Consider the following 27,907-nt stretch of genomic DNA (forward strand, 5'->3'; position numbering starts at 1 on the left):
GGTTTGGGTTGGAAGGGTGATTAAGGATCCTCTCATTCCACCTTCCTCTATCACAGATAGGGGCAAATCCCATCCAAATCCCATCTGGCCTGGAACATTCCAGGGATGGACATTCCCATGTGAGGACACAGAGCATCCCTCATCCTGCCCTGCCTGAGCTTCCCACGTGTGCCTGCAGTGCAGAACCAGAGCCAAGTTTCCCATTTGGGAAATAAAACTGCAGCCAGGGCTCTGTGCTGCTCCCAGGGCTCCCACAAAGCATCCCCAGCGAGCTCGGGGAGGTTCCTGCTCTCCCACCCTGCTCCTGCTTCAGGTTCAATCCAAAGAGTTTTGCCAGAGTTCCTGCTTTCCCATCCTGCTCCTGCTTCCATGCCAAAACTTCTTCCTTTTGGTTTTTTCCTTGCCCCAGACCTTCTCTAACCCATCTGCTTCGTGCTCCCTGTTTGACTGGAGTTGATTTAGTGGAGCTAATGGAGTCACTTCTGCTCAGCTCAGCGATGATTTCACATCCTTCAGTTCCCTGCCTAATTTGCTGGGAAAATCTCTGATTCTGAAGCCCATTTCCAGCATTCCCCTGTTTCCCACGGTGCCAGGACCACACTTGGGGCTCTCTGGGCTGGACCTGGCTTTCTCCACATCCCTGCTCTCCTCGGGCTGTGCTTGCTCTGCTCTGAAGGAGCTCAGCTGCACTTTGGGCTGCAGTCCCTGCCTCCAGCTGCACCAGGCTGTGTCCCTGCCCTCCTTGGACAGGAAAGCAGCAGCCCTCAGGAAAGAGTTAATCCCAGGCAGCCTTTGGGATCCTTTGCTGGGGAGAGGGCTGATCTTTTGTTTGTTTTGAAGCTGCTGGCAGGAAAGCGGGGAGGAGAAAATTACCTAAGTGATAGCGAGGTTGCCACGAACTGTATAAAAACTGGGAAATCAAAGCCCAGAAACTCCACCTCGCCGTCCCGGAGCACAAGCACAACCCCTGAAGAGAAACCCACCCCAGCAGCTTCGAGTGATCTCAAAGGCTTGAACTCCAACCAAGCCGCATGAGCTCAGAGCTGCTGCGGGACTGAGCAGCCCAGGAGCTGCCCCGGAGCGGGGAAAGGCTTTGGGAATCCCACAGCCATGGAGTGGGGGCAGCTCCTCTGCATCTTCTGCCTGCTGGAGCTGGCTGGTGAGTACTGATGGCCCCAAGGCCGGGTGGCAGCAGGGACAGGGCGTGGGGCAGCTCCTCAAGATGCTCCTCCAGGAGTTTGGGGTTCAGTTCCACCCCAAAACCTCAGAAAGGGACGGGAACGGGGATAGAACTGCCCAACAAACTCCTGGGAGCAGCAGACGGGGGGAAGATGCTTCTCCAGGAGTTTGGGATGGGGATAAAACTACCCAACAAATTCCTGGGAGCAGCAGCTTGGGGGAAGATGCTTCTCCACGAGTTTGGGGTTAATTTCCACCCCAAAACCACAGAAAGGGACAGGAATGGGGATAAAGCCCCCCACAAACTCCTGGGTAACACGAGGAGATGTCCCTGCACACAGGCAGAGTGCAGCCACAGTTCAAGCTGTCTCTCAGCCTGCTCTGGTGTAAATGAGCCACGCTTTTGTTTTTGTGGTTGGAACTAAACATTTGCTGAAAATCAAATGAGCCTCCATAAATATTAAAATCTCCTATTGCAGCTCTTCAAATATTCATCGTGCGAAGCGATGAATAGCAGCGCCGAGATTTTCTCTAGGTGCTGCTTTTTAAAGGGTTGTGTTTTAGGGAAATATTATCATTTTTGTCCCAAACCCAACAGCCATGAGGTAATAAAAAAGGACTAAAAAAGTGAAGCAGCGCTCTGTGTGTTGCCTGGTGTGCTGGGACAGGAGCCAGGAGCCTGCGGGTGTCTCCTCAAATGTGATTTTTCTCTTACTCACACGAATGGGAGCGAGGAGATCTATTGCAGGAATTCACTGGGTTTTGTTCTCCTGTTTCACAGAGCTCCTTTCATGCTCCCCTGGCTGCCCAGGTAAATTGCTCACCTGAGCCGCTGGCTGACCCTCCAGTCTGTGTTAATTTGAAAGGAATTGAATAAAAAACCCAATTTTGTGTGAGAAAAATGGCATTCAGGGCTGTGTGGTTGGGCTGAGCCAAGCGAGGGTGTGAGACAAAGGTGTGAGGCAAAGCTTGAGCTTCAAACCTCCAGCTCCAAACCCTGAGTACAAAACAAAAGTGATGGAAAAGGGATAAAAAGCTCAGATTTTGGAAGGATAAAGCTTGTGGGCAGCAGAGGCTTCAATGCTTTGTGCAAAATGTGCCTGCCCTTCATTCCTGCAGGATATTCCTGCCTGCAAGGTGGAGGGGTTTGGCTTCTCCTCGGTGTAACTGCTGGGAAAATCCTCCCTGGGGCTCTGCTGGTTCCTCAGCCCCTGGGGAGTCCCAGAGGATCCATCCAAGGCTCCATTTGAGCAGCTGCCCTGGAAATCCCAGCTCTGCTTTGGGCTGGGGCTGCTCCTGGCAGCGCTGCTGAGGGTGGAGCAGCTGCCAGGGCTCCTCCAGCTAAAGGAACGGGTTTTACAGGGAAAACCCACACTGGGACAGGGGCAGGAGCCTGCAGGTGTGGTGTGGGGCTGTGCTGAGAGGAAGATGCAGTTTGGGCTCGGGGATGCAGAGCCTGGTCCAACGCCATGGAGAAAATCCCCTGGGAAAGCCCAAATCCCTGGAGCTGCTCCCTCTGCCTGGTTCCTTGGGGTTCCTCCCCATTTCCAAGGAAGGGTTTGCAGCCACCCCTGCTCTGCAGAGTGCTCTGCAGTTCCCAGCCCCTCCCAAGCCCCTGGGAGGATGCTGTGAGCAGCCTGTGTTGGAAAGCTGGGGATGGATGAAGCACATGGAGAGCTGTCCTGTGCTTGTCTCACAGTGAGCATGGAACTGGGAGGCTGGCTTGTATTTGTACCTAATGAAAACACTTTACTCTTTCACTTAACCTTTCATCTTTCTTCTTTATATGTTTTTCATTCCTCTCTGCCAACCCTGACTTTTAGAAAAATCTCTTTTCTTGCCATTTTCACACGTCCTTTCCTTCCTCCACTCCTTCTGCAACACTTACGAAAGTCCTGAACATCAGGAAAGGAAAAAGAGACTTTAAAGCTTCCAGCTGCTCGAGTTTAACATCCTTTGGAGGCTGCTGCTCCAGCCAGGAGAAATCCCAGCCCCGGGAAGGTGCTGGGCTGCCCCAGAGGCCCCGGCCCCAAGGCAAGGCTGGAACAGCAGCTGGGCTGTGCTCGGGGGGCTCCCCCGGCCCCCGGCCCCGGCCCCACACCCACATCCTGTCTGGGCCAAGGAAAAGGGGGAGGGGAGGCGTTTTTATCAGATATTTCCAGAGGGAAGAGGGCTCCACCCGCTTGAATTCCTGCCACATGGCTGGGAGCTGCAGAGGCATGAGTAATGCCGGCTGGAGGGCTTGGAGGGGCTGCTGGGGGGGAGCCGGGGCTGGCTGCGGCCCCAGGGCTCTGCATCCCGGCCCAGAGATCCCTTCTTGCATCCCACAGCTCCATTCACCCTCCTCTCCTGCATCCCAGAGCTCCCATCCTGCATCCCACAGTTCATTTACCGTCCTCTCCTGCATCCCACAGCTCCAGAGCTCCTCTTCTGCATCCCACAGCTCCATTCACCGTCCTCTCCTGCATCCCAGAGCTCCATTCACCCTCCTCTCCTGCATCCCAGAGCTCCCATCCTGCATCCCACAGTCCATTTACCGTCCTCTCCTGCATCCCACAGCTCCAGAACTCCTCTTCTGCATCCTACAGCTCCCTTCACCCTCCTCTCCTGCATCCCAGAGCTCCTCTCCTGCATCCCACATCTCCATACCCTCCTCTCCTGCATCCCACAGCTCCAGAGCTCCTCTCCTGCATCCCACAGTCCATTTACCCTCCTCTCCTGCATCCCCAGAGCTCCTCTCCTGCATCCCAGAGCTCCTCTCCTGCATCCCACAGTCCATTTACCCTCCTGTTCTTCATCCCATGGTTCCTCACCCTCCCCTGCAGCCCTGGACCAGCAGTGCCCTTGTGCCAGCCCAGGGCATCCCATCCCAGAGCTGGGGAACAAACTCAGTTTCTGGCAATAATCTCTGTTAAAGGCAGAGCTGAGGAGCTGCCCAGGTGCCCAAGGAGCCCAAGGCTGAGCAGAGGCTCTGCCAGAGGTGAACCAGGGGATCTGAGGCAGGAGCAGATCTCAGGTCCTGCCCAGAGGTTCCCAGTGGGATTCAGCTCCCTCAGTCCTGTTCCTGTAGGTCAGGACTGGGATGCAGTGATGGAAACTTCCCTCCTCTTTCCTGAACCTTTGCCACTGCAGAGCTTTCTGTGGCCCTGGCTGAGTGCTCAGGGATGAGTCTTGGAGCAAGTTTAACATTTATATTGTTGCCTTTTCTTTATTCAATCCAAGATCCTTCCTGAGCTCCATTATTAAAATATCTTTAAAAAATCATTTACTTTTTAAACCCTGGGTGGGTGAACACAATGGGTGCTGGGAAGTGCAATTTTCTCTCCCATCTCTGCATGGTTTTGCTCCTGCACGTGCTTGCATTGCCAGGTGAAGATTTCTCCCAGGTTAATAAATAGCTTGGCTTAAACTCTAAACCCTCAATCCTAACAAACTGACAAAGTTTAATAAAGCCATTAAAAATGCATGCTGCAATAAATAACCCTCTTCAGCTGAGCACGTGGATTATCCAGCCCACATCTGCATCATTATTTATCTCATGAGCCCAAAGATTTCATAAAAACCCCTGATCCATGTTTTGTGCAAAAGCTCCTGCACATGCTCCAAGAAAGGCAAGAAAAAGAAATCCAAAGTGACAGCTCCTCTCCCAAACTACACTGAGCAGCAGCCAGGCCTCCAGTCCAATATTCAGTGCTGAAAGGGCTTTGATGAGGAGTACCTGGGGTGCTCTGCAAACATCTGGAGGAGTCCAGAGGTGCTTGGGTGGCTCTGGCACTCGGGGAGGTCACGGCAGAGCTGCATTGTTCTGGGGATGTGAGAATTCAAGTTGTGCCTAACAGAGCTGAGCCTAAAGCCTGGCTCTGCCCAAAGCCTGGCCCTGCCCAAAGCCTGGCCCTGCCCAAAGCCTGGCTCTGCCCAAAGCCTGGCCCTGCCCAAAGCCTGGCCCTGCCCAAAGCCTGGCTCTGCCTCCGGGCTGCTCCTTGCTCTGGGCACCAGTCCTGCCTCCTGCTTTTCATTTGCTAAAAGTCAGCAGGAAAACTCAGTGACTTCAGCAGCTGGAACTGAGCTGCCTTGGAGAAGGAGGAACTTCTCCCCCCGAGCTAAAGCTGTGCCAGAACCCAAAGTGCAGCTCCAGACACCTGCACTGAGCCTCAGCAGGGCCCCCCCGAGCAGCTGCAGCCCAGGAGGGGTGGGAGGGATGGGATGGGATTGATCAGGATGGATCAGGATGGGATGAATGGGATGGGTCAGGATGGGGTGGATAGGATGGATAGGATAGGATGGATAAATGGATCAGAATGGGATGAATCAGGATGGGATGGATAGGATGGATCAGGATGGATGGGATGGATCACAATGGATGGGATGGATAGGATAGGATGAATAGAATGGGATGGACAGGATGGATAGAATGGGATAGATCAGGGTGGGCAGCAGCAATGTGGGCAGCAGCAGTGTGGGCAGCCCCACAGGATCACTCTGGGCCCCACATTTCCCCAGCCTCCCCCAGCAGGACCAGCAGCTCTGCCTCTGCCACCCACAGCCAAAACCAGCCCCAGAGCCCTCAGGCTTTGCCCTTCCCAAAACCAACCCCAGAGCCCTCAGGCTTTGCTCTTCCCAAGCCCTCCAGGCTCTGCCAGGCCCATGCCCAGCTCCCAGCTCCCAGAGCTGTTCCCTGGCAGCAGATCCTGCCCAGGACCTGCCAGAGCTGCTCCATCTCTCAGGGTGGTTTGGGAGGATGAAGTAACTTTTCTTGGAGCTGGGGCTCCCCTGGGCACAGCTGCAAATGAAACAACACATTCTGTATGATTTTCTCTTTAGTGCCTGGATAAGAATCTTAAACACCAGGAGCCCTGGGGTAGAGACTGGAGCTGTTTGCTAAAGTGGGAATAGATCCTAGGGAGAGAAGCTGAGGAATGGGGAGAAATGCATTTTCATTGACTCACACAGCTCATTGCAGAAGGAAAAGCTGGAAGTGTCATCTCTGTAAGGCAGCAGGAAGCAATATATAAACTTTAGGTTAGAACAGCAAGCCACCCTCCAAACATTCTGCTTTACCTCCAAAGATGTTTTCGCTCATGAGTCAGGGCTGATCCCAAGCCAGTGGGAATGTTTCTATTTACTTTGAGATTGTGCCTGCAACTGTAAATCCAACTTATCTATCCTGAGGCACACCAGTGATCCCTTCCAAGGCTTGATTCTCCCCTCCCTCCCAGGATTACAAACCCAAACTGCTCTGAAATCCAGAGCTTTGTGCAGAGCTTTGTGCATCCAGCAGCGAGCTGGGGCTGGGCTGGGCTGAGGGGAGAGCCTGAACTCCTCCTCCTCCTCCTCTGAGAGCCCTGGAGCCCCTCGGGGCTGCACCAGACCCTGCTGCTCATGAATGAAAAGTTTCACCCCTGAGCCTCTCTGCCAAAAACGCCAATCGCTTGTTTTTAAAATTTTTAAAGTTTGATAGTAATAAAATCGTTATAAAAATAGTAATACAGTTAGAGGAATAATAATTTGGACAATTTGAATTGGGACAATATGAGACAATAAAGACAAAGAGTTACGGATGTCCAGGTACCTTTTCTGGGCAGCACGAGCCCGAAAAAGGACACCCATTAACACAGAATTAACCCTTAAAAGCAACAGCCTGTTGCATATTCATACACTTCATACATGATGCATAAATTCCATTCAAACACAGGATTCTGTCTGGGCAGTGTCAGCTCTTCCTCCGAATCCTACCTTCAAGGCAGGAAGAAATTCGTTTCTTCTGATAATGGAGCAATAAATTCCCTTTCTCTGAAAGATTCAGGTGTCCTGTGGCTACTATCTCACTGCGAGTCCTTTCTTTTAAAAAAAGTATCTTACATAGCATCGTTTCTATTTTAACAATTTTTATAACCTAAAACTATATTTAACACACTACTTAAGAGAACTAACACAGCATTAACACTAATTTAATTAACTAATTCTGTGTTAATTAACACAGAATTAACACAACTTTCTAACACAACACATATAATATTCATTTTAACATTTGCCAAAAGCCAACCATAAAATACACGCATTTTTCACACTCTCCAAGACGCGTCCCAAGGGTTTTTCTTGGGGCAAGAAGAAGCGACTTTGGGAGGGCAGCCGAGCCCTTCCTGCTCCTGAGAGCTCCTCTCCCCCCAGGCTGCGCTGCCGGGAGCCCCACGGCCACCCCCAGCCCCACAGGAGGGGACAGCAGCCGAGGGACAGCGGGGGACAGCGCTGCCACCGCCGCCAGCACGGCCACGGGGGACAGCAGCAGCGCCAGGCCAGCCTCTGGTAACCTCTGTCATTCCTGGGAGCCTCTGCGGTCAGAATCACATTTGTTGGGTGCTGGTTAAGGCACGGTTTGGGCTCTCAACAAAAGAGCCCGAGTGTGGTCACAAGGTTTAATTCAAAAGACTAAACCAAGAAATCCCTGCTGGGGACACCCAGCCCAGGCAGCTCAGCCCCATCCTGGTCAGAACAAAGAGCTCAGGGATGTTTGTCTCTCCACACATGTTGGGGGAGCCACCTGCAGGAGTCCCTTTGGGAGGAGAGGATGAGGGGGAATGGCTTTAAGCTGGAGGGGGGAGGTTTAAATCAGATTTTGGGCAGGAATTGTTCCCTGGGAGGGCGGGCAGGGGCTGGGATGGAACTCCCAGAGCAGTTGTGGCTGCCCCTGGATCCCTGGAATGCCCCAGGCCCGGCTGGATGGGGCTGGGAGCACCTGGGACAGTGGAGGTGTCCCTGCCATGGCTGGGGGGACACTGGGTGGGCTTTGAGGTCCCTCCAGCCCAAACCAGTGTGGGGTTCCATGATGGGAGCCCCAGCTCAGGCTCTGGAGGGCCCAGGAGGGATGGGAGGATGCAGGGAGCCTTTCCCTGGTGCTGTTTGGGATCAGAGCCTCCTCTGGCAGCCTCGGGGCCAGGGAGGAGCTGGGGGTGATGCTGGGGGGAGGCCGATGTCACCCAGAAATGAGGCACTGTCCCCCAGCTGTGGGTGTGTGTAATTCGGCAGAATTAGGCAGAATTAGCAGAACCAGGGCTAATGAGCATTCCATGGAGAGCCAAAGGCTCCTGGTGCTGCCTGTGACAGATCAGTATCTGTCACACACTGAGCTCACAGGGTTCCTCCTGAGCCCTTCTCTCTGCATTCCCTCCAATCTGCAGCCACCGCCACCTCCGGGGCCACCACGGCATCCTCAGAGCTCTTTGGGCAGCTGAACAGCAGCCCCCAGCCCAGCCTGGCACCCACATCCCTGCCAGGCTCCTCCCTGGGCCCCCAGGGCAGCCCGGGGGTCCCCACGAGCCAGAGCCCCCCGACCCAGCCTGGGGACAGGGCAGAGACCTCGGGCACCCCCAGCCCTGCGGGCACCTCGGAGCACCCCGATGTCACTGGTGCCACCACGGCCCTGCCCACGGGCAGCACCAGCCCCAAGGTGAGGATGGGGGTACCTGGGGAGGCTGGGCTGGGGCGGGCACCCCAGCATGGCCCTGGCACCCCAGCAGGGCCCTGACAGACAGTCCCCCAGCAGGGCCCTGGCACCCCAGCAGGGCCCTGGCACCACAGCATGGCATTGATGCCCCAGCAGGGCCCTGACAGACACCCCAGCATGGCCCTGGCACCACAGCATGGCATTGATGCCCCAGCAGGGCCCTGGCACCCCAGCATGGCATTGATGCCCCAGCATGGGTCTGACACCCCAGCAGGGCCCTGGCACCCCAGCAGGGCCCTGACACCCCTGTGCTCTCCCTCCAGGCTGCCATCAGCTGCCACAGTGCCAGGGACGAGGGTGACACCACCGGGGCCATCTGCCTGCAGCTCAACGAGTCCAGCACCTGCGTGAGTGTCCCTGCAGCCCTGGGGTCACCCAGACCCTCCCGGGGGCTCTTTGGGGTGGGGGGCTCCAGCAGTCACCCTGGGCTGGTGCAGGAGGGGATGGTCTCAGCCCCAAAGGGTTCCAGGGGAAACGCGCCCTCCCAGCTGCACAAATTCTCCTTTTCCCTTTGAGCTCTGGGCTCAGCTCGGCTTCTAAAGCGTCTCCCACCGTGTCCGACAGGAAGCTGCCTTTGTTCTTCTCCTTCCTCTTCCCTGCTGGAAACAAAAGTGCCTTTTTTTGTCTTGCCAAGTGCCCTAGGAAAGAAAACAGGGCATTGCAAGGAGCTGCTCGGTGTCACCAACAGCTCCCGAGGGGATCCGGGCTCTCTGTGACCATCCTTGGCCTTGAGCACCAAAAATGGGGAATTTGTGACAGAACAGGGGGGTTTAAGCTGGAGGAGGGAGGTTTAAATCACCCACTGGGGTGGGGGGAAAACACCTCTCCAGCTGGATATTCACTGGTGCAAAGAAATCAACATCAATGCAATTGGCAAAAGTTTTACAGAAATTTAATGAAGCACATGTACACATCTACTTATGCACGTAGTCAGCTTACAAAACTTTTCATGTCTTTCGTGTCTTTTCTGATCTGTTCCCATGCTGACGGCCTCGTCTTCTTCCTTGCTATGGATACACTGGAAAATCATCAATTGTTATTTATTTTATTAAGTCAACTTTGCTGCAGGCCGTCCAGCCCCTCCATAGCAGGGCTGTCCCCTCAGCAGAGCCCACCCCAGCCCCAGGTGGGACCAGGCAGCTCCTGGAGATTTATTAAAAAACATGGATATTGATCTATTACCGATATCCAAATGTGATGGACAAAAACTCTCTGACAGTTTAGAGTTAGAAGGTGGGTGTTTATTGTGGGGTAGCTCCCAAATACACACTGCAATTTACTGATGATTACAGAGTCCTTTTATCTCTACAAGTATTGAATACCCAAAACACAAATGCATATTCATAACTTTGGTACATCCCATTCCCCACTTCCTATGGTAATTAGTTCAAAAGCTATTAAGCATAAGTAGTTTGTTCCTTGAAATGGGTCAGTGGTCCCTTGCATGGGGAGGGGTCCCAAAATGAGGAAGTAAATGAAATCTTCCTCGTTCTGGCCTTTATATAACGAATGAACCCATTGGTAGAACTGCCATTCCCCATCTTCAATTGGTTTCACAACAGAGGAGTCCAACAATTGTCTTATGTTCCTAAAAACAATTGTCTCCCAAAAGCTATTTATCACTTTCTATATTCTTCATTATAAACCCAGCTAACCAAACATTGTGCTGACAAGCTATCAATTATTAGTTAACCACTAACTCTTAACTTCATCAAGGCCTACCTATTTATTTTAATTAACTCCAATAACGCTTATCTCTAACTAAAATTTTAGCTCCTCTAAAATCTCTAAATTCCTTAAAGTTTCTGTCTCGCTGGCAGGACCTGGAGCCAGAGGAAAGCAGTTCTGGCAGGACCTGTGTCCCTCTCTCCCCCTGGCCTTTCCCGAGGCAAATGAGCAATCAGCTGGCACCGGGAGCCGCTAATTGCAAAGGGAAACTCTGACACTCCGATGAGTTCTTTCCACAGCACAGAAAGGAAAATACACACTTGGGTCTCTTGTTCCATCTTGGCCTTCCTCCCCCCCCGAGCCAAGCTCTATAGAAACAGCTGAAAATGATTTGTTTGTTGTTCTCCCGTGGAGGAGTTTCTGGATTTTTGCACTTTCAGAGGATGGAGGGACCTGGGGATGGCTCTGGGCAGAGGAGGAGGGAACAGAGCAGGACAGGACAGGGGGGCTCTGCCTTCCACAGCCCCAGGGTGGGATCCAGCCCAGCATGAACATATTTCATGTGTGTGAGGGCTCAGTGGAGCTGTCTCTGGCTCTGGGGTGGGCACAGGGGGGCTGAGCAGGGTTTGGCAAAGCTGGGCTCTGTCTGTGAGCCTGAAAATATCCCCAAGGAGAAATCTCATCCTGTCTGATGCAGAAACCAGCCCACAAAGGCTGCAGCTCCTCACTCCTCTTCCTCTCCCCCCTCCCAGAGTCAGTGCAGCTCTAAAATGTGAGAAATGTGGTTTTTTACCTAGCCTTTGATCAGCAACCTAGCAAAAACATTGAAGACATTTCCTAAACAGGAAGGCTCAATGCTTCTTTGTTATTTCCCTCCTTTCCCAGCCCCTGCCTGGGACTCTGAAACAATAGAGCTCTTCAGTTGTTCCAGCCCAAAAACTGGGGAGACTTGCCATGCGATTCAGAGCCTAAATTTAGCTTTGTTTAAATGCCATTTTCAGGAGTTGCTAATAATACCTGCATTTAATTTATTCTCATTAAGTTAAGACATGAGAAATGAGCACCTCCACCTCCAAGGTGTTGGGCAGTGCTGGGGTGGGAGGGGAGGGTCTGATACCCAGCTCAGCTTTGCAGGGCACCAAAATCCAAATGGGAAAGCACAACACCTCCACCAGCATGGCCGAGGCAGAGAATTGCTCAGTTTGCTTGGACTAATGGCTGCTCTTTCTGAAATTTTGGCAGGAACACTTTTTGGAGAGGAAGGGGTCAGATTTATGGCAAGCAGTGTGTGAAAACAGAACCCACAGCGTGGAGTCCCCCTGTGAGATCAAACTCACCCCATCCAGCCTGGACAGGGACTGCTTGCTCCTCATCCTCAAAGGGGAGAAAGGTCAGTGAGGGCATTCCTTGGCTCAGATCATGGTGTGGGCAGCGGGACAGGGGCTCCTGGTGGGGCAGGGCTGTGAGAAAGATCCTGGGAGGAGAAACCTCCCTGCAATTCTGCTCCTTCTGCTGGGGTCCTGCTGCACCCCTGGGGCTGTGGAACTGCCTCAGGAGCATCCCCCGTGCTCAGCCAGGCTCCTTGGGGTGCCCTGAGCTGCAGAGTGGGATTCATGTCCAGAATATGTGCATGTGTAAGGTGTGGGATGAACATATTTAATGTGTGTAACGTGTGTGATTAACATATTTAATGTGTGTAACATGTGGGATGAACATATTTAATGTGTGTAAGGTATGTGATGAGCATTAAATGTGTGTAAGGTGTGATGAACACATTTAATGTGTGTAATATGTGTGATGAACATATTTAATGTGTATAATATGTAGGATGTGCTCTCCTGTTTTGAACCTTGCAGATCCTGACAAACTCCTGAACACGCTCCAGAAGTCCCACTGGGAAAAGGTAAACCCCTTAAGCAAATTTGGGCTGCAGAATGTGCCTGGCCAGGGGGGTGACAGCTGTGGCTGCTCAGCTGAGGCTGGGACGTGCTGAGACTGGGACCTGCCTCCGGTCTGGGGGTGCCTGAGGAGGGCAGGGATCCCTGAGGAGCCCAAGGCCAGGCTGGGCAGGGTTGGAGCACCCTGGGGCAGTAGAAGGTGTCCCTGCCATGGCAGGGCTGGCACTGGGTGATTTTTAAGGTCCAAACCAGCCTGGGATCCTGTGGTTGGAGCCGACCACCAGGGATGCAGCGCAAGAGAAGCAGCACAAGCCGTGCCATGGCTCTGTAAATGCTGAAATGTTTTCCCAGCAGAGGTCAGACCCAGCAGTAACTCTCAGGATGCAGTTGGCACTCAGATTCTCCAAAGTCCAGGCTGGCATTCATGAATTCCTCCCCCAGCCCTCCCCTGAGGCTGGCACTGAGCCCCAGGTGTGTTCCAGGGTATGAACAGCAGAGCTGAGAGAGCTCAACCAGGTGCTCCAAACCCTGAGTGTGCTCCAGAGGCCAAATTCCAAAATTCCCTGTGCCACAGGAGACTGCAGGATGGGAAGGAGCCTGTGAGGGCTGGGACAGAAGAGCAGCAGCACTCAGAGAGACATCTACCAGGTGTTCCAAACCCCAGGTGTGCTCCAGAGGCCAAAATTCCAAAATTCCCTGTGCCCCAGGAGACCCCAGGCTGGAAGGAGCCTGTGAGGGCGGCCAGGGCTGGGGCAGGGCCGGGCCAGCAGAGCTCCCCAAGGAGGTGACAGCAGCATTGTTTGAAGCCTGTGCAGCAGATGCGAAGGTTTCCTGTTTGTCCCACTGGCGGCTCTCTTTGCTGTTGTGTTTTTTGCAGTTGGGAATAGCATCCCTGCAGAAGGAGGGCCCGAGGGGCCGCCGGGACTCGTCGCGGAGGACGCTGATCGCGCTGGTGACCTCGGGGCTGCTGCTGGCGCTGCTGGGGCTGGCCGGCTGTCTCCTGATGCGGCGGCGCAGCTGGAGCCCCGCGGGACAGAGGCTGGTCAGTGCTTACAGGTGGCACGGCCGCGGATAGAGAGGAGCCCGGGGGCAGCACAGGGGGATGCGACCCCCGGGGCTCTGCACTCACCCCCTGGGTGCCCCCAGCCCGGGCAGGGGCGTTGCACAGGGGAGGGGGAACCTCTGTCCTCTCCAGAATCAGCTCCTGCAGCAGCAGCGCTGCCCCTTTCCTCATATCTAACAGGTCTAACTCTTCTTTGTGCTCAGCAGCCAGAGCTCATCCTGCAAGACCCCTCCAGAGCCCCTGAACCCTCACGAGTCTGTCATTAACAGTGATGTCCCTTAATTCCCATTCCTGTGTCAGTCCCGTGTCTGTACCCTTGCTGTAATAAAGGAAACTTCTCCCCAGCAGCCATGGTAATAAAACATATCAAGAAAGAAAGAGGCAGAAATTTCCTATTTCCATTCTCCCCTCCCCAGGCAGGCTGGCCCTGAGAGCTCCTCCTCTCTTTCAGTGATTTTTGGGGATGTGACCCTGTGTAAAGTGAACCCAGGCCAAGACTTCCCCATCCCTGCCCAGTGTGAGCAGCTGTGTCCTGGGAGGCCATTGGGGCATCTCCTGGCCAGGAAGGATTTACCCAGAGCTGGGAAATGCTGTGTCAGAGGCAGGGACACTGCCTGGTGTCCCTGGGGCTGGCAGCAGTGCCACTGTGTGCCATGGGAGCCCCTGGCAGTGCCCAGCACCAGGTGAGGCGTGTCCAGCCCACCCATGGGAAAGAGACTGAGTGGAGCCCAGCCAGGAGAGTGCTGGGTGCTGCTGGGGGGATTCCAGCTGGGAATTGCCAATTCCAGGGCTGCACAACATCTGGGGAATCCTCCTGAGGCCCTGGCTCCTCCAGAGGCACCTGCTCCTCACAGCAACAGCAGCACCCAGCCCTGCAGAGCTGCACGCACCTGGCAGCGAGCTCTGCCCTTCAAAGGAAGGGAAGGGAAGGAAAAGAGAATACTTCCATAATTGCCATTCGATGGGGATTTTTTTCCTTGGCCAGCAGAGGTTCTGTCCCAAGGCAAGGGTGGCTCCAAAACCTGGTTAGGACAAAACAGCAAAACCTGGCAAAAAGCTTCTCTTGCAGGCGCTGCAGGAAAAACCACAGCTCCAAAAACTGCAGTTCCAAAATCTGCAGTTCCTGGGTGGTTTTCTTGCTCCACGTTGTCTCAGGCCCTCTTCTCCCTCTTCTCCCCTTGTCACCAGTAGTGCCCTGCCCTGTGTCTGTCTGTCCCTCCTGCCCTGCCCTGTGTCTGTCTGTCCCTCCTGCCTGGGCACCGTGGGCAGCCCCAGCCCCAGCCCAGCCTCACCGTGTCCCTTGTGTCCCCAGGCTGAAGACCCCTATGACACGGAGAACGGCAGCCAGGGGAACACCTTGCTGATGTCGCCCTCGCAGGAGCCGGCGGAGCTGCAGGAGAAGCCGAACCCGCCCAACGTGAACGGGGGCAGCCCGGAGAAGGGCACGGGCCCCGCGGCCTCGCAGAACGGGCACTCGGGCCGGCAGCACCGCCCCGCCGACACCGAGATGTGACCGCGCCCGCAGCCCGGGGCTCGCAGGAGAGCTCTGCGCACCGCAAACCTTCTGCATCCTCATCATCGTCCCTGTGAAGGACTCCAAAATCAGCCCAAAGCACACGGAGAGCCAGAGCTGCCAGAGAGCGGCTCATTCTCCTCCTCCTCCTCCTCCCGCTGACCACACAGGACAGTTTTGTGCAGCTGTTCTCTGCTTTTGTTGTCAGAAGAACACCAGGACAAATGGCAGCGGCCTTTGGCCTCCCCAGCTCTCCGGCAGAGGCAGAGTTTGGCTCCAGGCAGCCCAGGTTTCTGGTAGCAATATGTTAAGGCTGTCCAAAGTAGTTAAATTTGGATTGCAGCGACAAAAGCCTCTCAGGTTTCAGATAGTTTTGGTTAACAGAGTTGTTTATAATCTCATCTTTACGTTTAAGTGCAGGATTTCTTCCTCTTCTTCCTCAGGCATTTAACCCCTTCCTGTCTTTAGGGCTCCTCTATTTCCTACCCCAGCAGAATCTGCTGAAGCTGTGTGCAAAACTTTCCACGTGGAATTGAAGGCTGAAATGTCAACTTCTTTCTCTTTGAACCCTACCAGGACTGTGTCCCAAAGGTTTTTTAGAGGGGAAAAACCTTCCCCAGCCTCCTCCAGCCGGGGGCTGGGGGCTGTGACAGGCAGAGCCAGCAATTCATCCCTTGGGTGAGATGGAGAACACTGGGGAGGCTCTGTGGGTGCCTGGGGCAGGAATTGGGGCAGGAGAGGTTCCAAAGGGCTCCCAGAGGGATGAGAGGGAGGCAAAACCCAGCTCTGCAAAGGGCAGAGCTCCTCTGTCTGCACCAAGCTGGGACATGGACACAACAGGGTCTCACTGTGGGAAATACCAAACCAGGAGCAGGAGCAGGTCTGGCCCCTCTCTGTGCTGATCCCACTCCCAAAGGAAGCACTGCTGGACCCACACCGAGCTCCTGGCACCTCAGTGGGACCCTGGGCAGGTTTGTTCCCCATCCCAAGCACACTTTTAGGGAGCCAAAGCCCTGATTGTGCCAGCCCAGGAGGGGTGGTGTTCAACACCAGCACCAGCAGCGACCTCCACACCCCAAAATGGCCCTTGGAGCTGATCTACCCTCTCACGAGGGAATTCATCCCAACCTTCTCTCAGTGCTGAACACCTGAGGAAAGGGATTTTTGGTGGTATTTTATCTGGTACAGTGCTCAAAGCAATGACAGCAGCATCCATGACCACCCGGGGCTGGTTTTTTTTTGTGGGTGCAAGAGTCACTTAAACACAATTAAAATATTCCAGGCTGTTTGCTTTGGTGTGAATTGCTTCTCCCAGATCTCATTGTAAATAATCCCGGTTGAAAAAGAAAAATAATTAAGTACTGAGAGCCGGTTTCTCCGTTGTGTCCTTGGAGCAGCAGCAGTGCTGATCCCTGCGGGATGTGTGGCTCTGGCTGCTGCCAGCAGGGTGGGAGGACAACGCCTCTCACGGAGGTTCTTTCCCAGCAGAAAGCCCATGACTAAAGGCTCTGGCTTGCTCTGAGCACATTCCTCTCCCAAAAAACGTCTGCAGGATGAGTGACGTGCAGCAGGCTGCTACACCTCCTTTGTTTGATTTGTTTTCTGGGGTTTTTTTTGATGTTTAAAACGCCCAGTTAATTCCTGAGAAAATAAAAGAGGCTCCAGAGTGATGTGCAGGGCTGGGGTTTGACCTGGCAGCAGGGAGGCTGCGCCAAGGCAGGGGCAGGCTGGACAGCAGCTGGAATTTCAACGTGAAAAGGGTGGCCAGGCCTTGGCAGGGGCTGCCCAGGGGGGTTTGGGGTCCCCATCCCTGGAGGTGGCACCAGGGGTTGGTCCACGGAGTGCACGGGGTTTGGGTCTCCATCCCTGGAGGGCACAGGTTGGGTCCATCCCGGAGTGGCACCAGGGGGGTTTGGGGTCCCCATCCCTGGATGTGGCACCAGGGAGGTTTGGGGTCCCCATCCCTGGAGGTGGCACCTGGATGTGACACTCAATGCTCTGGGCTGGGGATTGATGATCCCGGGAGGGATTTTCAAACCTCAGTGATGCTGGGATTCTGTGAGGGCTCCCTCACTCTGCAATAACCAGCAACATTTCCTGCCCCAAAAATTTGCAGAGGGACACAGGGAAGCCCTTGGTGGCCTGTCTTGTGGAGATGCTGGAGCTGCACTGAAGGCAGGAGCTTTGGGAACGGGATCTCTCCTGATTCCTGATTCCCTCTGGGATTCCTGACCCTCCCCAAGCTGCTTCCCTGGCATGAACACTGCAGGAACCCCTCAGGGGACACCCCCAGGCTCTGCTCGTGTTTTGGGGCAGCCTGACCTCAGGCAGCTCGGCTGGATGCAGGAAAACCAAATTACATTCCCAGGGAAAGGCTGATATGCTGGGGCCGGTGGTTTTCTCCTGGTAATTGTTTATCTAAATAGCACGAGGAGCTGCAGATCGAATCAAACGTCAGGTGCGCTGCTTTTCACAGCTCAGGGAATGTCCTGCAGCCAGGCAGGGACAATAAAGTTACAGTCAAGCGCTCTGGCAAAACAAAAGGTTCCTCCGAAGGCAGATTGGGGGAAATGCCGGGAGCGGGGCCGGTGCTGAGCCAGCGGAAAAGGCTGGAAAAAAAGGCTGGAAAAAAAGGCAGGGAAAGGCTGGGAAAGGCTGGGAAAGGCTGCACTTCCAGCTCAGGAAGTTTTTTGCCTGTGTGTAAACAGCCCTGGCCCGGCCAAAAAGGTTTTTCTTATTATTCCTTCCTTATCAGCCCCCTTGCATTCCTTCCTTGCCCCCCCCTCTCACCATCCCCTGCAGCCTCACTCACAGCTGCGCTTTTGGGCCATTTTGGGGGGTCTGGGTCCATTTCAGCTCCCGAGAGCAGCCTGATTTCCCTAAATGTGGTTCAGGGCTGGTGCAAGGGCTCCTGCTTGGGTCATGAGCTCACACTCTGCTCCCACACAATCTTCAGCTCAATCTTTACCTTGGGGAGCCTCATATTGAAAGGGACCCTCCAGAGGAAAATAATTGACATGAAAACATCCTCCGGGGAAGAATTGGGAGGGATAAAGGTGCTAACTGTAAATACAAATACAAAAAAAAATAGAAATAGAAATAATAGAAATAATAGAAATAATAGAAATAATAGAAATAATAGAAATAATAGAAATAATAGAAATAGAAATAAAAGAAATAATAGAAATAGAAATACAATAGAAATAGAAATAGAAATAGAAATAGAAATAGAAATAGAAATAGAAATAGAAATAGAAATAGAAATAGAAATAGAAATACCCTGCCTTTCCCAGCATTTCCCTGCCTTTCCAGCCTTTTCCAGCCTTTTTTGCTGTCACTGATTTCCCATTTTGTGGAGCGGAGTGGGGTGGGAATCTCGAGCATCCCGCCGGGCTGGGGGCGCACGGGAGGCACATTTGGGCACATTTGGGCACATTTGTGCTCATTTTTGCTCATTTGTTCTCCAATGCTGCTCTCTGCTGGCTGTGCCCGGCCAGAGCGCTCCGAGCGGGCTCCGGAGGCAGAGCGGGAATTTTCCAGAGTAACAAATCCCTTTAGATTGAGGTGAAATGTACATCCTTACGTCTGTAGCTTGCTTTTTAGCCTGTTCTCGCAAAATCCTGTGCTCTAAGAAACTGCTTCAGCCGAAAGACAAAAATAAGGGAGGGCCCTTGAACTCTGAAACAGAGAGAAAGCAGGGTCAAAATGACCCAGGAATTATTTCTGATAAAGAATTAGCGGCAAATGTCACACAAAATCAGTAGAATGAATGTGTATAAGCCTATTGTGAAATTGCACACATATGGATTTGAGAGGGGGATAAAAGTGGATCTGGAGTTCCCAGAGGCACGTGTGTCATTTTAGGGGAAGATTCCCACATTTTACATCTTTCACCGAAGTTGTGGAGTTTGTTTGTTTCCACAAATCACTCTAGAGGGCAGCTGGAGCTCGGGGAATGCTGCCCTGGCAGATCCCGCATTTCTTATTTATTGTGGGAGCTCTCCCTGTTTTGCTGCTCCCAAAATCCAGCTCCTGCCCCAGCACAGAGCCCGCGGTGCCGCAATCCAGCCCCGGGATCAGAGAAACTGCGGAATTACAGAGGAATGATGTGAACAGCAGGATGTCACTACAGGGCACAAAACACACAACGTGCACACACTGCTGTTCTCAAGGCAAAAAAGGGGACTTTTCATTTCTGACTCCAACATTTATAGACTTAGTTTATAGATTTAGATTTAATTTGTGACTCTAACATTTATAGATTTCCAACATTTATAGATTTAGATTTCATTTCTGACTCCAACATTTATAGATTTCCAAAAGTGACCCTGGATTGGAGGGTGGCAGTGCCACCTCTCCAATGACGCTGGACGAACCATCAAATTTCTCCTCCTCCATAAAAGAATGCAAAACAAGGAGTTATTTACAGAAAGTGTGTGAGAAAGTTTGTTACAAGAATGTAAACATCAGAAGGATTAGAGAATATTAAAAAATCAGGGCGAGAGTGGGATTTGGGGCTCAAATTCCACAAAAGGGGAACATCCACAGTGGCATTTATAACGTGGATTTCACATCAATTTCTTTCCCATCTGCTTGCTCAGTGTCAGATCCTGCGTTCCTTTTTTAATGTGGGAGCTCTCCCAGTTTTGCTGCTCCATCCCCGCAGGATTTCTGGTCTGACCCAGGGATTCAGGGGCACAGGAGGGCTCTGGTGACATCCTGTGTCCCACCTCAGGAAAAGAAGCTGGAGAAGCATCAGAATCCCTGAAATCCCAGCCAGGAACCAGCAGTGCTGGGCTCAGTCCCTCTGAGCCCCAGCTTTGAGCCAGCCTGAACCTCAGCTGGCCACAAAGGCATTTCCCACAGCTGGAAAAGAGTGATGATCAAGCTCATTTTGATTTTTTCCCTCCTTTTCCAACCATGGTGGTGGGCCTGGCAGTGCTGGATTAGTGGTTGCACTTGATCTTAGAGGTTGGACTTGATCTTAGAGGTCTTTTCCACCTTAATTCCTCCATGATCCTGTCGTTGCTTTCCAGGTAAAAGAACAGCATCTGTGTAGGGCTTTTCCATCCCTCCCTTTAAAAAAAAAACAAATTATATTTACAGCTCTTTGCATCACAGGCACTTCCCATGTGTTTGCAGCCTTTAATCTCGGCCTTCAGATCCATTTAATTTGCTGCTGTTTTGATTTGTAGTAACAGACGTAAATGAGATTATCCATCCCTTGAGATCGACTGTCGGAGGCAAACGCTGAGGAATTGGGGTCTGAAAACATTTTAATGTGTTCAAAACCCAGGGGGAGCCAGGACTGAGCCCCAGAGTGGGAGCAGGACCTTGGGGGGCAGAGCCATCCCTGACCCCTCCTCATTCCTGAAGGAGCCCCAGGGGCAGGGGGAAACACCTTCACAGCGTGCAAAGAGCATCCCCAGTGCTGGGAGGCTGGACATCTCCCTTTTTAACTTAAAAAAGACAAAGACAGGTGAGCCAGGGGTGCTGTTTGTGGGTCAGTGTGGAGCCAGATGCAGAAATTCCTTGGAGTTAAGGCCTTCCAATTGAAAATTCTTTGTGTTTTTCTCCTGGAGAAGGAAAACCCCACAATTTCTGAATGGTTTTTCTGTTAATTTTCTAATGGCAACTTCTGATGTTGGGGAAGATGGGTTCCATTTCTGGTTCCACTGCTCTGACTGCAGAAAAACAAAGGTCTGAAAAGTCCTGTCCATTTTTGTCCTGTGTAAGACACAGGTGCCCCAAGGGCTCCTACATGGGAAATTGGTTCTCAAGTTACTTACTTTTTGTTCCTATAAATTAAGAATACATCACCCTTCTGACTCTTAGTTATTTATTTGCTATTTCTGGTTCTTTTGATTTTTTTTCTTAATATTTTTTTAATCTTTATGTTTGCATCTTCCTTCTTTCCTTATCTCCTGCCTGCCCCAGAGGCTTATTGCTGCTTTGGCAACACGCTAACGTGTTTAGCAACGATAAGACGTCTAATTAATAGTTTAATTAGCAGTACAAGGTCTTAATAGCTTATTAAAGGAAATACATTCAGAAAACTCTTTTCCTCTCCTCGTGCTGGTACAATATAATTTCCCAGCAAATGATAAAACAGTTTTGAAGGCTCAGATTTGAGAGGGGGACGTGGGGCTGTGTTGGCGATTTCACGGGGATTCCGCACCGCTAATGCCATTATTTTGTTGTTGTTGTTGTTTTAAAACAATTTAAGAGATTAACAAAAGCGATTGGGAAGGAGCAGGCAGGGAGAGGAATTAACAACTGCTGGCCCTGCTCGTGCTTATAAACAAATCCTGGGTAAGGCAAACTTGCTCTTTAAGAGTTGAAATGTCAGGTGGAGGTCGGAGCCAGGGCAGCGCTGCCTCCTCCGCTCCTTTCCACTGAATTACTGAAAAATCTTTTATTTAAACGGAGAGGAGAGGAGAGGAGGGAGAGGAGAGGAGAGGAGAGGAAGGAGAGGAGAGGAGAGGAGAGGAGAGGAGAGGGGAGAGAGAGGAGAGGAGAGAGAGGAGAGGAGAGGAGAGGAGAGGAGAGGAGAGAGAGGAGAGGAGAGGAGAGAGAGAGAGGAGAGGAGAGGAGAGGAGAGAGAGGAGAGGAGAGGAGAGGAGAGGAGAGGGAGAGGAGAGAGAGAGGAGAGGAGAGGAGAGGAGAGGAGAGGAGAGGAGAGGAGAGGAGAGGAGAGGAGAGGAGAGGAGAGGAGAGGAGAGGAGAGGAGAGGAGAGGAGAGGAGAGGAGAGGAGGCAGCAGAACACGGCAGAGAAGAGCAGGCAGAGCAGAGCACAGCACAGCACAGCAGGGCAGAGCGCCGCCGCAGCTCGGCTTCCCCCGCCGCCGTGTTTTTCCTCTGACCCACACAAAGATTTCTTTCTAAATTTATCGCGGCGTTCATCGGCAGTCCCACTTAGCGCAGATTAGGCGGCGAGGCGGGCAGCGCCCATCGCAACGAGGGCAGGGGAGCCCGGAGAGCGGCGGGGAGGGCGAGGGGCCCCATCCCCGCTCCCCAATTCCCCGTTCCCCCCGGTTCCCGGCTCCCCCCGGTCCCCGCTGCCCAGGACCCCCCCGCCGGCCGCAATGCTGTCCCGGTGGCAGCGCCCCAGCCCCGGCTGGCTCGGGGAGGTTGTGCCGGTGCCCGGAGGCGCCAGCGCTGGCACCGCTGGGGAATTTCCACTGGCTGCGGAACCGTGCGCGGGGCGCGGAGCTGGGGCAGCGCTCGGGGAGGCTCCGAGCGGGGCTTGGTGCGGCCCCCCCGGCCTTGGAGCGTCCCCCCGCCTCCCCAGAGCCCCCCGGTTATACCTGCACGTCCTGGCCACCTCTGCGGTGGCACCGGAGCCCCCGCGGGGGACACGGACCGGTCCTGTCGCTGATTTGAGCTGCAGAGACGAAGCCCTGCCCAGGGAGTCTGAGCCGTGTTTGGAATCACGCAGGGAAATTATGCAGTTCCAAGGATGGCATAATTGGGAGAACGCTTGACTAGCGCAATTTTCTCGTGTGCCTGTCAGCAAATCACTTAATGTGCGCTGTGCCAAGTTTCCCAGCCGTTAAATGGGGAATGATTATCCCACCACTTCCTAAGAGGGAGCGAGGATAATACCCACTAATGACTGTGGAGGTCCTGGAAGGTGGTCCCGGAGCTGCAGCGGCGCACGCAGGGGCTGCAGCCCTGCAAGGAACACGCAGCACTTCCAACCCGACCGCCAGACATTTATTTCTCCTCATGCTGCTGTTTGTGTTTTTTTTAATCCCGAAATAGATCCGCGTCTGTTTGTGCCGGATTCTCAAAGACTGCGCCGTCATCCCCTGGGATGGGACATCCCAGCTCCGGTGGGGAAGAAGAGGAGAATGCGGGAGGAAGGCGGCTCCGAGGGCTCTGGGGGGACCCCTCACTCCTGCCCCGCTCCCCCCGGGCCTTTTCCCATCATTTCGCTGCCTCCTGGGGATCGGAGCGTGACCTTGGCCCCGCGGCCGCCGCCTCTGCGCGGGATCCAGGAGGGCCCGGGGGGCTCGGCCGGCCCCGCTCGGGCCCCGCTCCCCGCGGCCCCCGGGGAGCGATCCCGGGCCGGGGATGCGGCGCCAGGCGAGTACCGGGGCCGGGCAGCGGGGGGATCGAGGCCGGGCACGGCCCGGGCGCAGCCCGCGCACATCCCGCGCACGTCCCGCTCTATGCCCGCGCACACGGCGCGCACGTCGCGCTGGATCTGCGGGCTCATCCCGCGCACGTCGCGCTGCATCCCCGCGCACATCCCGCGCACGTCGCGCTGCATCCCCGCGCACATCCCGCGCACGTCGCGCTGGATCTCCGCGCTCGCTCCGCCGCATCCCCGCGCACCTCCCGCCGCATCCCCGCCGCACCCGCGCTCACAGCGCGCTGCATCCCCGCGCTCACCGCGCTGCATCCCCGCGCACATCCCGCGCACATCCTGCGCACATCGAGCTGCGTCCCTGCGCACGTCCTGCGCACATCCCGCTGCATCCCCGCGCCTCCCGTGCGCATCCCCTGCCTGCATCCTTCTGCACATCCCCTTCGCATCTCCTCCATCCCCTGCACATTCCCTGCATCCCCCTGCTCATCTCCTGCATCCCCTGCTCACCCCACGCCCCCACTCCCGTCCTGCCCCCCGCTTGTCCCCCCGTTCCTCGCAGCTCCGGGACCCCCCTCCGCAGCCCCGGGCCCGAGGGGAGGGACTGGCGTGGGAGAGGGATGAGGATAATTGAAAATCATGATAATGATGATGATTATTATGATAATGTCAATAGGAATAATAATAATAATAAATAGGAATAATGGGAATAATCACAATAGGAATAATAATAATAAAATCATAATAATGCTGATAATGATGATGATTATTATGATAATGTCAATAGGAATAATAATAATAAAATCATGATAATGCTGAAGATTATTATGATAATGTCAATAGGAATAATAATAAATAGGAATACTAGAAATAATAGTAACAATAATGATAATGATAATGGTGATAATGCTAATTATCATAATGCTAATAATGATGATAATTATATCATAATCATGTTACATTCAAATAGAAGGAATAGTAGTAGTAATAATAATAATAATAATAATAATAATAATAATAGTGTTACATTTAATAAAAGGATCCAAGTGGATAAAATCTGAGGCAACTCTGCCCAGACTCCCTCCTTCCCAGTGGATAAGTGGGACTGACATCCCCAGGCCAAAAGGGAATATCAGGTGGAATTTAAGGGGTCTCTCATTGTTCCTATTTTAACCCAGGGTTGGAAGGGGCTGCTTTACAGCTTTGTATTTCCCCTGTTTTTCTGTTTAGGGGTAATTGCTCCACACAGCATTGTAACATCCCTGCCATGGGCTTGGGTTATGTTCTTGCTCCTTTTTTCCCCCAGAATATACGATGCAGTTTCTGTTTGTGGACTGCTTTAATAGCGAGGTGGCTGAGACAAAGTTTACTCAATAAACTTGCTTTTCCCCTTGAGCAGCTTTAGCTGAGATAAACGGGCTTTAAAGTCCCGCTTTAGCGTGGGACTGGGACTGTTTACCATTCATCATTGTTAGTTAATTGCTGTTTGCTTAAATATTTAGTTTGGATTAAGTTCTTTTATTCCCTTTTCTTTAAAAATAATAAATAAAGGTGTGTTTAGCCATGTGGTAAAAGGCTTTTTAGAAGACTTTTTAAAGACACTGCAGGGGGGAAGCTCCATAAAGTTCTTTATTTATATTTTGCATTTAAATTATCTTATTTTTAGTCTGCTGTGTTGTTATATTTGCAATTAGCCAGGCTGAAGCAGCGAGGACATTTCACTGTTTTCTGTAGAGGCTGCAGATTTATTCCTTATTTCAAAGAGAAGAACCCATTGAACCATGGAATATCCTGAGCTGGAAGGAACCCACGGGACCATCAGCTCCTGCTCTGCAGGGACAGCCCCAAATGCCATTTTCAGAGTGGGTTAAAGCCGCCAAACGCAGGTGGATTTGTTCCATGGAAGAGGACAGGGAAAGGCAGTTTGGGAAGGCACCCAGGAGGATTCCCAGCCCTGTGAGGTGCCAATGAGCAGCAGGGTGAGGAGCTGAGTGCCAGGGCCAGGGGCTGCTCCCTGCACAGGGCAATGAGCAGCAAAAACTGTGGGCACGGGCTGGGGGAGGCCTGGCAGAGAGCAGCAGAGCACTGGAAAGGGCCTTTTTTGGTTCAAACTGCCGTGTTCCACAGCAGCAGTGACCCAGTCGTTACGTAAACAAGGGTTTAATTTTGGAACTTTAATATTTCGCGGCTTAGGTTTCCTCCGCCCGTTCTCTCACAGGGCCTGGCTGACAGAACGCTCCTCACCGCTGTTATCAGCCACTAAAGGCACGTCCTGTGCTCTGCTCGAGCCCCAGTTCATGAATATTTGTTTTTGGGACAGTTCTGTGCCCCAGCAGGGCTCTCTCAGGGTTTGTAAGGTGCCCTCAGCCCAGGTGGCTCCTCTGAGCCCTGCCCTGCCCAGGGAGGACAAGGAGCACCAAAGGCTGTTGGTTTTTCTGTATGCTCACAGTGAAGGTGCCACAGGTGTCCCTGGGAGGGGACAGAAGCTCTGCCTGTCCCTGCTGCCAAAGGCAGGGCTGGTTCCTCACCTGAGCTCCAGCCCTCCAGCCTCGGCTGGTCTGCTCCAAACCAGCAGAGAATGCAGGAGCAGGAGGTGAATTCCATTAGGAGTGCTTTGAAGGAAGGAGTTTCCATGGAGATGGGGCCTGGGTGGTTTATTTCAGGTTATTAGGAGGCACTGGGTCCTTCCCAAATGAACCTGTGTGGTCTCCATCCCACAACTTCTGCCTTTCCTTCCCCCTGGGCTGTGCCCTGGTGGTGCCATCCTCTCCACTCATGGAATGGCTGCAGCTCCAGCTTGGAACCATCCCTGGACCATTCTGGCATCCCCTCCCATCCCAGTGGGATGGATTTCCCTGTCTTGTGTCTGTGACAAGGATTTAGAGAAGGGTTTGGGTTGGGGGCCATCAAAGGGACCTTAAAACTCCCCTTGTTCCACCCCTGCCATGGCAGGGACACCTTCCACGATCCCAGGCTGCTCCAAGCCCCATCCCGGCCTTGGACATTTCCAGGGATTTACAGAACTCAATTTTTGTTCTTTGTGCTGCAGGAATAACCTCGGTATTCTGGGAAATATTTGCCTTTAAGCTGCAATGGAGCATTTCCCTCGTGTTCCCAGTATTTTCCTTACCTGGCTCTCCCTGCCACAGCATTCCCAGCCAGCCTCCACTTCCACAGAGCACCGGGAGAGGGAATAATGGAGACAATCAATGGGATTTAGTGTGCATTTCTCAGCGCTGGGCTGTGCAATGGGCAGGGATGTGTTTGGGCACGGCCTGGAGCTGTCCCTGCTGTGTTTACCCGGCCTCCCCCAGGTGCTGGGTGAGCCTGGCCCTGCCCTGCCCAGCCTGGCACGGCCTGGCACGGAACTGGCACGGGGCAAACACGGGGTTAGCCCTGCCCTGCCCTGCTGGGGCTGCACAACCCGGCCTGCCAGGAGCTGCCCCTGCACACACGGGAGGACTGGGAGGGACTGGGGTGTGATGGGAGGGACTGGGAGGGACTGGAGTGTGCTGGGGGACACTGGGAGGGACTGGGGTGAGCTGGGATGGGCTGGGGTGTGCTGGGGTGTACTGGGATGGATTGGGAGGGACTGGGATGTATTGGTGTGTACTGGGATGTACTGGGCTGTTATTGGATGGGCTGGGGTGTGCTGGGATGGACCAGGGTGTGCTGGAGTGTGCTGGGATACACTGGGATGTTATGGAATGTGCTGGGATGTACTGGGATGTACTGGCACCTTCTGTCACTTCTGGGTGGTATCTGAGCACCCCAAATTGGGCACCTCAGATTTGGGTACCCCACATTTTAATGCTGCAGCCTGGGCCAGTGGAAAACATCCCTGCCCATGGAACAAGATGAGATTTAAAGTCCCTTCCAACCCAAACCATTCCATCATAATTTATTCTTATTTTCTCAGGTTTTTTTGGAAAGGATTAATATTAGATGCTGGCTTAGAGGCTTAAACCCTGTCCTTGCCATTCCTCAGGTGCTGGCCCTTCCTGCAGGATGAACCAGAATCCTCAGCTTTTTTTCACCTTTAAATGAGTAAAATAGGCTGGGAAGGAGCTGGTTTATGTGGGGTTTTAAAGAGAAAAAGAATTGGCAGGTGCATGAGCAAAGCTGAAAGTATTTTCATCTGTTTTGCTTTGTAATGTTTAATGTTTTGTTTTCTACTTTACGAGTTCTACAAAGGAATCACTCAAAACAAAGTTCTCCTATTCTGGAAAGGAGAAAAAAAATCTGTGTTGGGATTAATGAGATTAATGGCAGGTACATGAGCAAAGCCGAACGTATTTTCATCCGTTTTGCTTTGTAATGTTTAATGTTTTGTTTTCTAATTGACGAATTTCTAATTTTGTTTTCTAATTGACGAATTGACAAAGGAATCACTCAAAACAAAGTTCTCCCATTCTGGTAAGGGGAAAAAAAAATCTGTGTTGGGACTAATGAGATTAATGGCAGGTACATGAGCAAACTGAAAGTATTTTCATCCGTTTTGCTTTGTAATGTTTAATGTTTTGTTTTCTACTTGAGTTATACAATGGAATCACTCAAAACAAAGCTGTCCCGTGTGTGTGGCTGCTTTGGGAGGCTCGGCAGGGATTGGGGAATGTGCTGGGATTGATGGGGGAGCCCCAGCCCCGCTCCACGCACAGCATTTATTCTGCTCCCAAATTTAAAAAAAAATTAAATAAAAAATCCTGAAGTGCTTTTTATTACCGCCAATTATCATACTCGGGATTATCATATTCATCAGCCTGGCTGGCCGGGGTGTTCTGCTGCTCCTGCTGGGATTGGTGCTGGCAGCTTTCTCCCTGCCCTTGTCTCAGCCTGGAAACCAGGATTGGAAATTATTTTGGCCGGGGATAAACTGGCCTAAATAATTTGCTTGTACAGCGCTGAGCCACTGTGGCCTCTGGGTCTCAGCTGAGCCTTCTGGAGGCTTCTAAAAATAAGGAGTTCTAAGCTATTATCTTTTAAAATACTTGG

General features: G+C 52.8%; 1 protein-coding gene across 1 annotated transcript; it reads left to right on the plus strand.

The window, feature by feature from the left end:
• The first annotated feature begins 812 nt into the window (after window positions 1-812).
• CD34 (CD34 molecule) lies at window positions 813-16,124 on the plus strand. Its single transcript, XM_064733064.1, has 8 exons — window positions 813-1,159; window positions 7,348-7,482; window positions 8,355-8,623; window positions 8,944-9,027; window positions 11,591-11,738; window positions 12,205-12,251; window positions 13,124-13,288; window positions 14,622-16,124. Exons 1-8 carry the CDS (start codon window positions 1,111-1,113, stop codon window positions 14,820-14,822), a joined length of 1,098 nt encoding a protein of 365 aa, XP_064589134.1. The 5' UTR covers window positions 813-1,110; the 3' UTR covers window positions 14,823-16,124.
• Window positions 16,125-27,907: the final 11,783 nt, after the last annotated feature.

This window comes from Zonotrichia leucophrys, chromosome 26 (genome assembly GCF_028769735.1).
Source record: "Zonotrichia leucophrys gambelii isolate GWCS_2022_RI chromosome 26, RI_Zleu_2.0, whole genome shotgun sequence".
Taxonomy (NCBI): domain Eukaryota; kingdom Metazoa; phylum Chordata; class Aves; order Passeriformes; family Passerellidae; genus Zonotrichia; species Zonotrichia leucophrys.

Coding starts and splice junctions, on each gene's coding strand:
- CD34 (XM_064733064.1), top strand. CDS start 1,111: ATGGAGTGGGGGCAGCTCCTCTGCATCTTCTGCCTGCTGGAGCTGGCT. Junction 1,160..7,347: donor CTGCCTGCTGGAGCTGGCTG/GTGAGTACTGAT, acceptor CTCTCCCCCCAG/GCTGCGCTGCCGGGAGCCCC. Junction 11,739..12,204: donor CATCCTCAAAGGGGAGAAAG/GTCAGTGAGGGC, acceptor TGAACCTTGCAG/ATCCTGACAAACTCCTGAAC.